Source organism: Channa argus, chromosome 22, assembly GCF_033026475.1.
Source record: "Channa argus isolate prfri chromosome 22, Channa argus male v1.0, whole genome shotgun sequence".
NCBI classification, from domain to species: Eukaryota; Metazoa; Chordata; class Actinopteri; order Anabantiformes; family Channidae; genus Channa; species Channa argus.
In genome coordinates, this window is record NC_090218.1 from 4985186 (window position 1) to 4998536 (window position 13351).

Below are 13351 nucleotides of genomic sequence, written 5' to 3' on the forward strand. Positions count from 1 at the left end.
CTACTGCTTTTCTCAAATCCTCACGTAAGTTCTTGATTGTGTTGTGTATGGTATTTCAAACTTCAAAGAGCTGCTAAATATTAGTGTGATTTCAAGAACATAATTGAAAAACCTATACCAATTACTTACCATTGTAAATAGTAATCTAATTTAAAACAAAAACCTGTCTTGTGTGTGTGGCCAATACCTGAAGGATGCACACTCATGCATGTTTCCTACTGTTTGTCTTCTACTTTATTTAGTGAATAAAACAAAACTGCTAAAAAGGTGCAACATACAGATAAAAAATTTATTCATGATGCACAAAGCCATCATGTGGACAAGGCATACGAAAATAGTGAGTACTTTAAATTGAGAATCGTTATCTTTAACTCATTAAAATGCCCTTTACAAGACCCTTCTGATTTCTTTATTGACTTATTTCAACTATCAAGTATCAAGTGTTCTTGTAGTACAAAATCCCCTCAGTAGGTGGCGGTAAACTTACACGTTTGGCTCTATGTCTGGGCGTCTGCTTTAGTGCGTAGAAAGCATGGTCCAGCAGACAAGTCGAACTGTAGCTATTATTCCCACCTCTTCCAAGAATTCACTGGAAGAGTAAATCCAACAGAGCACACCTGTGTATATAGTCTTTATTATTAAATTTAACACGGTAACACGTCTCGTTCACCACTACATAGTTCCATAAACATTTCTGTGACAGAGCCAGTGGTTGTTGCGGGGCTATTTTTATTGGATTTCATTATGCTGTCAGCATTTGCAGAATAACTGTATAGGAAAACATATAGAGCAATATAACCGTATTAAGATTAACCTAGGCTGAAGCCACACAGGTAGAAAAATGAATCGCACACTGTTGCTCCACCCTGCAGGTGTCGTCCTTTAAGTGATGAACGCAGTGTAAAAGGAGTCAATGAAACACCATGAGCGTGTAGAATTATGCTCCTTTGTCTGGTGTATAGGCTACAACTTGATTTCATGCCACAACAACCAACAGCACCAATAGCCACATACGTTTTTTTTTTTTTTTTTAGAAAGCCACTATTCCTCATAGCCAATATTTGTCTATGATCACTTACTAAAACTGTTGTGGGGTTGCCTGATGCACGGCGCATTGTGCATATTATTTGGATGCTTTACGCACAAGAATGAAACTGACGAAATTACGATGGAGACACACATACTTTTCAGGGATTGAACAACAGTCTCCATATCTGTAGTGATACTGTAACTGTCTCCTGCTGTCTTTTGGCTACAAATGTATTCTTTGTTCATGCTCATGTACAACCGAAGCGCACCATGCGAGACGTTGGAGCAACGGTACCGGGTGGAGTCGCCCCCCCCTCCGTTTTTCTCACGTGTGCTCCACCCAGCTTGCGCTTATTGGGTTGAAAACTACCACGACGATGTGAGGGGCTGTGTTTAATTTTTTTCCGACCCTCACATTAAGAAACGCCCACCCAGATGACCGGGAAAGTAACTGCAAACTGAAAAACACGCTGCATGCGCACAGTCTATTTAGGACACTCTACTGTTTTGAGACGGGACGCGCGGTGTATCTTCTACCTCTGACGGAGCCAGTTTTTTTTCACACCAGTACTAAGACAGATTGCGTCAGTTGATAACTTTCCATGATTGAATTAGGACATTTTGTGTTGTCATTGTAACCTAATCTGAAACACTAATCAAGACTTGTCTCGGAAACTGCTGAGTGCGCTCACTAGATGCTTTGGTTGAATGAGTGGCGCAAGCTCCGGTTCACTTAATTTGTTATTAGGTTATTAGAGGAGAGACGTACACAGCCAGGAGCTAAAGCTCTTACCGGACGTTAGGTATTTAACACCTGCCTCTTAGGTGGGCGAGAGTCGAGCTGCAACCCTTTCCTCCCTTGTTAAAAGCAGACACTTGACAAGGGAGTTGTGATGCCAGTTGCAGACAACGACATTGTAGTGGACAAGAGCCACGCGTTACGCGAGGGTAAAAGCCCAAACAGTGCTGGGAATGAGAACCTGCTCCCGGCCTCCCTATGCAGTCCCGCTGCGGACATCCTCAAGAGCTTTTACCACACCAAACGGGTCGGGAACTACCTGATTGGAAGGAAGCTGGGAGAAGGATCGTTCGCCAAAGTTAGAGAAGGTCTCCATGCCCTGACCGGGGAGAAGGTGAGCGCACTGCGGGGACCACAACGTGAAAATGCAACAGGGCTAAAATTGTGTGTCATGTGTTTTGGACCTGTTGGCATATGCTAAATGCAATTTGTATTCTTATGACATCATATCCATACAGTCCATAAAGTCCTTGTGGTTTTTACACTTGTAATTCTAAAATCTAAAACAAAGTTTTTGAGAAAAAAACAAAACGAAACATGATTTTAGAAATGTGTTAAGGTTTGTCGCTGTACCTGCATTTTAAGATCTGTATAAATTACTGGTCATTTCATTTCACTGACAGTGTCAGCGGTCACTTGGCTCACTGGTCTTGGCTATATATATATATATATATATATATATATATATATATATATATATATATATATATATATATATATATATATATATATATATATATATATATATATCGAGGCATATATATCTATATGTATAGATATAGATATATATCTGTCAATTCTCATATACTTGAATAACGTACAAGTCCAGGTCTTGCTGATTAATCATTACTTAGGTTCCTAAAAGAAAGTGATCAGCTCAGTTTTTATTGGGGTTCTTTGTTAATACGCTCATGTGGCATCCACCAGCTGTTGCGCTCAGCTATGCACAGCATGCCTTGTTTTCCCAGCCAAACAGCCAAGTGGCAATATTTACTTCTTGCGTGTTACAGAGGTGGAGAAAGACGCCCGTATGTTTCCTAACATGTGGTGGATAACTTGTTGTGCGCTCTGTTGCTTTTGTGAAGCTCTTTTGTGCTTTGTCTGCTGGAGCTGGTGATCTCACCGCTGTGGGCGCGCAAGCCTGTGATAGGCAGAGAGTGGAAAATTGCCCGGCCAATAAGCGCCCTGAGCTGCCACTTGCATATGAAATGTTGTCGTTGATAAATGGGCTTCAGACTCATTATGATTCTGCCAGCGCAGGGCTTTGATGTGGGCAACCATTGGCCACTGGTTGCCTTTGTCTCTCTTGGGTTTTAGAGGAGCAGCCAGGACATTTGCATATTGGAAAAACAAGTAGCCCATTTTTTCTGTGTTCCCACATGTAACCTCATGTCTATTTGTATATGTGTACAATGGAATATGTGCATGTGTGTCAGTGCAAATTAACATTAGCACATTAAAGGTTAGCTCATCGTGATATACCCCCCCCCCCCATTCTGTTGCTGTGACGAGAGAAGAGATAACCCCACTCCTCATCCCTCTTTTACTCACCCTCTTTGTTGAGGATGATGCAAACACAGGCAATCGCACAACCAACCACATCACATGCTTCCCCTCTCTTTACAGACTCCCTCTCTCTCATTTAGTGGAGTACAGGGACCAACAGGCACTGGGAGGGAGTGAAGGGCAGTGAGTTTATTCATGCAAAAGGGTGGTCGGGGGAAGGGGGAATACAGGAGGACTCCTAAATTGCTTCTAGCATCACTAGAAAGTCAGCGTGGATGCAGAGATGAGAAAGACTGCATGTGTGTGTTTTAAAAGGGGGGGGGCGTAAAAGTGACGGGAGGGGAGAGATGGTGGTGTTATGGTCAGAGGGGGCTTGGGAGGTCATAATGTATGTGTTTTTGTTTTTTTTTGTCTGTAACCCACTTTCCTTTCCATGCTCCCCCACCTCTGCCCTGTTTCTGTCCAAGGGGCCACTGATAAACAACTGAATCCCCCAGAAGCCCCCTGGCTGGGTACACCCCTCCCCCTTTATATCGCCCCCAATACACTAGCCTATTGTAAATACAGTGCCCCACCCCCTCTATACATCCTCTTCTTTATCCACACTGGATGGCGTAAACACTGTAAATCTATTACAGTGTGTGGACACGTGTCTCAGCTAGGTTTAATTAGCAGCTTTAAAAAGGGTTTTTAGAGGTGAATCAATTATCAGCGATCAAAGGACAAAAGTAAAAAAAAAGACTGAAGCTGAAGGACAGAGGAAAGAGAAGACCCACACAACCACTTTGGTCCTCATCATTTCATTAATGGATATGGTTATTAGTTTCACTGGTCATGCCTTTCCATGTCCATAGGCTCTCCTTGAGATGATTTGCTGTGTATGGTAGCCACGCTCTTGAACTCCGTCTAGACGGGACACAAGGAGACATGGGCAATGAATGTAATAGAGTAGATGGGTATGTTATTGAATGCAATGAGCTACACAGGGAGGCTAAGTGCTTGTCATTGAACCAAATGACATATTTTATGTTTTTATGAGGATTTTTTCCAGATTTCTTCTCCAATGAGACAGCAAGGTTAAAAAAACAACAACAAAAAAAAGAATAAGATGGTTGAATGAGTAATTAATGGAAAAAAACTTAACAAGTCTGCCTGACAGTCTGTTTTAGAAAATGACCAGGCCCCAATTTAACCTGTCTCAGTTTCAGCTCTCCATTCGTCACAGCCCATGTGTGTTTAGCTGCGACCAAATGCTGCCAAATTGGGAGGGGGGGTATCAAATGTCCATTTGGTCGTGCTGGCTTCCCAATTCACAGGGAAACATTTGCTTTGCCCCTTCTTTATGATGGCTTTGTAACCCATCCAACAAACCTCAGGGCCCTATAGTGCCTGGGTTGTCCCATATTGGGAGCAGCTGTGATGAAGGTGTCAGTGTTGAGTTATATACCCTGAAAACAAGACTGAGTAGCTCATCACCTGTTACACTACAGCCCCCTCCCCCTTTCCAAGACACAGCAGTGCACTAGTGCTTCATTAATTATGGGTGTTATTCACAATATCAGCTTTCTCTAAAATAACACCCTCCCCTTCTGTCTCATTTTCTTCAGGTGGCCGTGAAGGTGATTGACAAGCGGAAGGCCAAAAAGGACTCGTATGTGACCAAGAACCTGCGGAGGGAGGGCCACATCCAGCAGATGATCCACCACCCCAACATCACCCAGCTCCTGGACATTCTGGAGACAGAGAACAGCTACTACCTAGTAATGGAGCTGTGTCCCGGCGGCAACCTCATGAACCGCATCTACGACAAGAAGCGCCTGGATGAGAGGGAAACTCAGAAATACATCCGGCAGTTGGTGCTGGCAGTTGAGCATCTGCACAGAGCGGGTGTGGTACACAGGTACAAATTACCTCTATGATGATTTATGCAGAAACAAATCCAACAAATACGCATGGATCTGTAGTGTTTATTATGCAAAAATTAAATGTTCCCGAAAATATTGACAGCCATCTATAGCTAAGAGATCTTTGTGCTGTTTATGAGTTAAAGCTGATTTCTGAGTCAGACATGATCCTCTTTAAGTGTGGGTTAAAGTCGTTTTTGTGCACATTATTGTTAATCCAAAAATAATCTGTCTCCTCAATTTATTTTAGACTTAAGAAACTGCATCTCTAAATCGAATTTCAGATGCAGATTTCCCAACAGTTCTGCCTGGGAATGTTCAAGTCTTTGTTGCTGAGAGTCTGGGAACTAGATTTCTGTCAGGATAAAATGCCCTATGTTAATAACTGTGTAACAGGATTTGATCTGGAGGCACACAACAGACCCTAAAAATCAGCCAGCGTGAACCATATTGAGAAGATTATGTATATATGTATTGTGCTTGTGTGGGGTAGGGGGATTCCCATTGACCTGGCCTGCTTGGGCATTGTGTGGTGACATCTTTGATATAATATCGAATGTAAAGCCTGTCATTGATACCTCTTTTTCACTCTGTCTTTCAGAGATTTGAAGATAGAAAACCTCCTGCTGGATGAGCAGGACAACATAAAGCTCATAGGTAACCCAGAAACTCTTACTTTTCTCAACTGTTGTTTTGGAACAGTATGAATGAATTCATAAATAAGAAATAAAATAAAATACAGGCTTTTTCTAGCCGTTAATTTATAGTAGACAACCTGTTTAGTGGGTATTTCTACTATCCTTCAGATTTTGGCCTCAGCAACTGTGCTGGCATCTTGGGATACTCAGACCCATTTAGTACCCAGTGTGGAAGTCCGGCCTATGCTGCCCCTGAATTACTCTCCAGGAAGAAGTATGGACCAAAAGTCGACGTTTGGTCCATGTGAGTTTCCTCTCCTTTTTTTGGAAATAGCATCAGTTGTTTTGAAGTGTTAACATATTTACAGTACATATATTTATATTCTATATATTTAAGTTTATTGGCGTAATCAGAGCTGATGTTTTTTTTTTTTTTTAATCTTGCAGTGGTGTGAACATGTACGCAATGTTGACTGGAACTCTCCCGTTTACTGTGGAGCCCTTCAGTCTCCGAGCCCTGCACCAAAAGATGGTGGACAAGGAAATGAACCCTCTACCTCCCTCGCTCTCTACAGGTAAATGATGAACACAGAAACGTAGAATGTACAAATGTGAAAACACCATGTCACAGATGTCAAGAAGTTCCTCTGTGGTGAACTCATAAATGGGAATTTACACTTCGTAACTCATGTCACGATATTTACCTGTCAGCTTAGAACTTGTAAAACCAACCTGAATGAACATTCTTCAAGTTTATGAGAGAGAATGAAAGAATGCTGGCTGTATCTGCCAAGAAACACAAGAAAGGCAGACTAAAATTCACAGAAAGTTAAAGTTAGTAGCATTCTCTGTAAATGCAAATAAAGTTATTAATTGCATTATTTGTATTGGGTTTTATTTTTGTCTGGCTATCCAGGCTGTGATGTTTCTTTAAACCTCACTCCACTACCAGCAGATAAAATCAGAAACAAATGGCTAAAGAACTTAGGGGCAGCTGTAGCTCAGTTGGTAAAGTCAGTCATCCACAGACCACAGGGTCAGTGTTTTGATCCCTGGCTAAATGTCGAAGTGTCGAACAACCCATTCCCATCTCCAGCTGTGTAGTGCCGGTCGAAGACCAGTGGAAATTGGGGAGGGTTGCGTCAGGAAGGGCATCCGGCGTGAAAACTGCCAAATTAACATGTGAACAATGATCCGCTGTGGCGACCCTGCACTCAGGGGATAAGCCAAAAGGACAAAAAAATGGCTAAAGAACTTGAAGAAAATGGTCATTTACAGCACTGATATTGCTATTGCTATTGTTATTATCACCTTTTGGAGTTGCGGGCAGCTCATAAAAATAGTGGTAATGGTTTCTTTAGAATTCTTCACAACAACCACAGTAATGGTTTCCACTTGAAAAATTCTTCACAACCACAAGAATAAAGGTGTGTAAATCACTTCACTAGAAGTGACACCCATAACATAGTCACGCTAAAAAATATCACGCCTCCTCGGCATGTTGTAACAATGTCTCTATATTATACAAATCAGTGACCCACTTAACTTGCTACTAATCAAACCAATGACTGTTTGTTGAAACAATGGAGCGAAAGCAGGTGAAGTGGATGAGGGCTAAGTTAGTGAGTACACACACTTAAGACCCCGGCTGCATCTACCCATCCAAGCTGAGTGGTTTGATAAGTGACAAGAAGAATGAGGCAGTTTCTGATGTGCTGTTCATTGTTGTCATTTTTCATTATCAAAAGGCTTTGCACTTTTTTACCGAGAGGAGTGTATGAATCATTATCCCTTTCACGGTTTCAGCTGCCATCTGTCTTCTGAAGAAGCTTCTTGAGCCTGATCCCAACAAGCGTCCTAATATCCACCAGGTGATGGCCGACTCCTGGCTCCAGCTAGCGAACAAGAACACAGGTGCACCGTACCTGAACAGGTACAGCAGTGGTTTATACTACCTTTTTTCGTTAATCCGTTCTTCACTAAACTAACAATCCTTTATGCATTTGATTAAAAGTATAAAACATTTTCTTTCTTGTTCTCCATTCCATCTCTGTGTTAAGGATCCATATTGAGGAAATAAATCACACTGTGTTGCTGCACATGACAGAGAAAATGAGCTACAAGCACAGTGAGGTACTGAGCGCTGTGCTCACCAACCGCGCCTGCCACACTTTGGCTGTCTACTTTCTCCTCAACAAGAAAATGAAAAGACTCTCAAAAGAATACAGGGTAAGGGGAACAAAAGTAATATATTTTTTAGCCATCGCTTGAAAGTTAATAGTGAAACTATGGGTGTTGTGTCTATGTGGCATTTGGTGCAACACGTGTTTTTTAATAACACTCCTTAATTCAATTAGAATTATGAGATAATACATTTGTGGTTAGGTAACTGCCGGTTTTAAAATACTTAGGTCTGTGGTTTGCTGTGTCTGTTTAGGAGATGCAGTTCCAGGAGAAAAAGAAAGGAGAAAAGAAGAAAAACGAATACTTTCAGACCCAGTGGAGAAAACATGTGGACAAGCTCACCATCCCTCCAAAGCAGACACCCGTCTACCTGGCTGTTAGCAAGGGCCCCAGTAAGGAGAAAAAACACAAGACAGGTAAGAATTCAAAGGGTGCAATACAGAAATGTAACAGTAAACAGTAATTATTTTAAAAGAAAAGTCCTGCTTTATTTATATTTTTCCATTTCATTTTATACAGGGTAGGTTGACTGAGCACACATGTTGTACATCAACGACCTGTTTCACACATACGTAGTCACCCAGTCATCCATCTATCCACCCTTCCTTCCAACCATGCATCCACTGCCTGTATGTCCATCCATCCAACTACCCAACCACCCACCCACCCACCCATCCACCTGGAAGGAAATATCCTGGACAGGTTGCCAGTCAATAGTAGGGCAAAAACACAAACCCTTTTTTTATTCAATGTACCTGCCGACTGAGATAGTTTAATGCAGAAGTATTCGCATATTTTGAAATTAGAAGGACTTAATCTAGCACCACAGCAACATAAATTAAATCCACATCTTTAGAACATACATTTATGTTGCCCATACTTTGTCACAAGTTATTCACTATGAGTTATGACATGACAAATATTGTCAACTAGGTCACCCAGCCCAATGTATTCCGAGAAGCCACCCTTTCCTTTAGTTGTACATGCAGCAAGTTGAGCACAAACCACAGTTAAACAATTTTGATTAAGTGATGCCAGAATACAGTATTTCAAAAATGTTCTAATGCTTCTCATTTCATCCGCAGGTCTTTTGCGTGCAATAACTGGTGGCCATCGTAATTCACCTCTGGCACCACCTGGCACTGTTGCTTCCTCTTCCATGGAATATCTAGAGATCCACCCTCTCTTTCCTAATACCCCACAGCAACGAAGGCGCTTGGCCACCCTCCCACAAGTCAACACAAGTCCAGAACACAACATTCCTGCTCCGCCGGCACCGTCACCTATTGGCATGCATTCCTTCGGTTCCCTCTCCAAAGCAGAGCAAATGGAAGACACCCCAGCTTCACCGTGGTACAAGCTGACCAATGGTACTCTGTCCCCACCACGCCACGTTTCTGCCTTTCAACCTGACTCATCTTACTTGAAAAAGGCCACGATCCCTAGTCCACCAGTTCTCATCGTAAACCCGCAGCCCAAAAAGAGCATCTCGTCAGAATGGTGCGGTTCTTCTGATACTAGCGGCAGCCCCCCCAGCACTATAGGAAGCCCACCAGGCAACTCAGCTTTCAGCCCTCTAAAGTCTGCCTTTAGTCCTCTCAAACCCATGTCAGCCTTTAGCCCTCCTTCCAACAGCAGTAGCAGCAGTGATCCAGACAGCCCGACACACCGCAGCAAGTTTCCCTCTATGGGAATAGGACAGATTCTAAAGAAGAAGGTGCAGCTGCAGCCGTTCACTTTCCGGCCAGAACAAGTTATTGAGGAAGTGGTGTCCCCACCTCCCTACCCCATGCAGACTCTGCTCTGTGCTTCAGGTGCACTCAAGACCCTCTGCTGAGGGATATAGGACAAAATAAAATGACAGCAAGACAGACTGAAGTCAAGGCCCCTCATAACATTTTATACAAGTTGGAGAGGTCTTCCAGAGTGGCCTTTTTAAACTGTGAACGGTCCCTTTATAGAAACTGAGCCACTTTCCATGTTACTTAGTTTTTTTTTTTAATAAAAGAAAAACAACCAAGAGGCGTTTTAGCGACTCTATAGGTATTTTATTTCTTGTTACTGCTCCCATTAAGTAATAAGAAGAAGTGACACTGAGAAGATGAGATTTGAAACTGATCCCTCAGCAATGACTAAACCTCGCTGTGTCCTAGATACAGGGTGGACATGGGACATCATGTTATATGGGCCTTGCCGACAATGTGCGTGCACACACACACACACACAGACACACACACACACACAAACGTCTACATACACAAAACTGTATTATAGACTGAGTTAAGATATGCTTATGTAATATTGCTGTAACTGGTTACTAATTTAGCCACAGACTGATTCACACCAGCTAACAGACCCCAACTCTTACCCTAACCCTAAATACATGTATAAATGTTTTGTCTCTGTGAAAACTCTCTAAGATACCCACTGACTTCCAGACAGCTGGCACTGTATCCTCAATGCTGACTGGATGAAGAAACTCACTGCACTATTCTTAAAAACCAAAACCTGTAGTAACAACGGTGTTCACCATTTTTTACCTCACTGCATTTTTCATACATTAAAGTATAACAGCAGTCGATTGTGACGTGCTTGTGTGGAATATGCCACAGTGTTGCAGTGTTTGAGCCTTGACGCCATTAGACCTAGGAGTAGAGTCATGCTCTCAGTTTTTATAGCATTTCCATAAACTCAACACAGATAATATTTCACAGTTCTAACTTTTCATATTTTCTAACTTTCACACAATATTAGTGTTACATCACCTCTAAGACCCACAGGGAAACTTACACTGTCAAAGTCTTAGCTTTCTCACAGCTGGATAAACCTATTTAGTCAGTTTTGGAAAAAAGCAACAAAAAACAAACAAAAAAAAAAAAATACAACAGAGCATCAAAAGCCTTATGAAACTGATTATCCTCACCGGAGGCTGGGGGTATGAAAGTAGGAAGAATGGCTACTAGGATCACAAAGCATCGATGAAAATAATTCACTTCCTATTGTCTTAATGCTGTAGTTTGTGCAATAGTCTTAAATGTTAACTGCAATGTCAAGTATTTGCCAAGAGCTCTGAGAGAGCAATGTGAAAATTGTGCTTGTAAATAACAGTACAATGCTTGTGTTCCTGTTACCATTTTGTACGAAGGGATTCTAAAATGTTTGTTGGGCCAACATTGCCACATCTTAGTTCCTTCATACATTTTTTTTGACTTTTTAAAAAGGCTTCCACAGGCAGGATGACACAGGCTTCTCGCTGTTAATATACTGTAGAATCTCTACCTGTCCTAATGAAAAGTTGCATGCAATGTTTCACGAGTGGAACTAGACCGTCAACATTATAAATTACGTCTTTGTACCTTTTTTTTTTTTTGGTTTTGTTTTCCTGGTTGATACTGAGATTGATACAGACTCGGGGGATCTTTTGTAAGATTTTGTAATGGATGGTTTTGTTTGAGTGTCAAGAGATTTTTATGCTGTATAAAGTATTTTAAATATTTATACTAAATCGATTGTGTGCCTGTCTGGTACTTCAAATGCACCTGCTTACTGTCTGGCTTCATTACTGCACATGACATTCTCTGCAAAAAATACTTTTTATCACTAAAAGAAATATAGTTATAGTTAACACGCTTTAATTACTATGATTTAAAAAAATGATTGGACAAAATTCCTGAGAATCCCAAATTATTTTGTGTATAATTTAGAGATCCTGGGGCATGCAATTTCTTCCCTAAAGCGCTTGGCAGGATTAAACAAAGATTTGCCTTTCCTATGAAAGGACTTAACAGTAGGTTGTGCCTCTTATCCCACACACCATAAACATTTCCCACGGGTCAGCTGTAGTGGGTAAAAAAAGAAAAACACACCCTTGCAACAGCTGAAGGATTCTTTGGACACACACACTGAAGACTTTAATCTACTCAGCTGTGGCTGTCCCGTCCCCCAATTCTAAACCTCTTTGGGTGACACTAACCCTGACGAGACAAAGAAGGGGGATCATCAGAGCTCTGAGACAAACACACACATGCACAGAACAACACAAACAGGGAGGTTAGATTAAGTCTGTGTGGTTAAGCTGATAAAAGCAGAGGGGCAAGGGTGCCTCTGGCATGCATCAGAGCCAGAGCCTTTTGTTTATCATAGACAGGCGGACATTTAGTCAAAACCCCCAGGTGGTCTCATTAGACAAACTGTGGCCATGAATGCTGTGGCATATGGCACTGAACAAAAGGTGAGACCTGTACCTGTAACTAATCAATGCTTTTCTGGTGACACCTGTAGAAAGTCTTCACAAAGATACAGACACACTACATTAACTGTTGTTGGAGTAAACATTCCTTTTGTGGATGATGCATACCTTTACACTGAGTTTGAAACAGAGGCAGACGCCACACCCAGAAGGAACAAACAATTTTTTTTAACCTAACATTAAACATATCTTATATCTCACAAAGCTAATTTTCATAATCATAGTCCAAACTGACCACTCATCGTACTGTCCAGGACTTTATTTCTGTCAGTCTGTTCGGGCTTAGATCCCGATGACACTAATCCTGTTTTCAGCCCCTTTCTTGCCGCATGTACACACACACATATTCACACCAGGGTGTCACTGGCAATGAGACGAGCCTTTGTGTCTGAGGAAAACAGACTGTTAACCGGCTATACAGTGTGGGACCAGTGAGCACACTTATACATTTGCCACAAGAGTCTTACAAGCTGGCAGATCTTTACTGCCTTCCTCTGCAGCTTTCACACGTGCAGAGGACAAGGAGGAGAGAGTAAAAGAGAGTCTACCTGGCAGACCCTGGTGTACACAAAGACGCGGGTGGAAATAAACAAGCAGATGTTTCTAATGAAGCAAGAGGCTTGGGCACTCACAGGGGATTTGGGTTATGCCCTCAGACGAGTCGCTGACTAGCTGGCTATCCTATTCGATCAGACACAGATGAAGATGATTAATGGTGCAATAGCATCAAGGCTTATCAGAGGTTTAACGCTTTCGATTTAGAGGTACTGTCAATCAAACAAAATTGTGCAAAATTTGCCTAATGGTCTCGATGCCAACAACACATTACACCCACTAGTTCCTTAGAATAATCTGGGAAATTTAACCTAAAGATAAAGAAGTTTACGTACTGACTTCCTGTGTAGTCTGTGTGACATAAAGACAAGGAAGAGTTGAGACTTTTGTAATAACTTTAGATTTAAAAGGAGATTTTGACCAAGCACATGTTAAACTACTATCTATGTAAGAAAAAACTATTCAATCCCTTCAAAAAAATAATTTG

General features: G+C 41.7%; 1 protein-coding gene across 1 annotated transcript; it reads left to right on the forward strand.

The window, feature by feature from the left end:
* Positions 1 to 1416: 1416 nt before the first annotated feature.
* Positions 1417 to 11044, forward strand: hunk (hormonally up-regulated Neu-associated kinase). Its single transcript, XM_067492097.1, has 9 exons — positions 1417 to 2162; positions 4942 to 5234; positions 5840 to 5895; positions 6045 to 6180; positions 6324 to 6451; positions 7683 to 7809; positions 7937 to 8105; positions 8314 to 8476; positions 9146 to 11044. The coding sequence occupies exons 1-9, from the start codon at positions 1923 to 1925 to the stop codon at positions 9895 to 9897; spliced, it is 2064 nt and encodes a 687-aa protein (XP_067348198.1). The 5' UTR covers positions 1417 to 1922; the 3' UTR covers positions 9898 to 11044.
* Positions 11045 to 13351: the final 2307 nt, after the last annotated feature.

Bases quoted from the DNA above. Each gene is read 5' to 3' on its own strand.
- hunk (XM_067492097.1), top strand. From the start codon at position 1,923: ATGCCAGTTGCAGACAACGACATTGTAGTGGACAAGAGCCACGCGTTA. The intron at 5,235-5,839 runs GTACAAATTACC...TCTGTCTTTCAG, and splicing joins AGAGCGGGTGTGGTACACAG to AGATTTGAAGATAGAAAACC. The intron at 5,896-6,044 runs GTAACCCAGAAA...ACTATCCTTCAG, and splicing joins GGACAACATAAAGCTCATAG to ATTTTGGCCTCAGCAACTGT.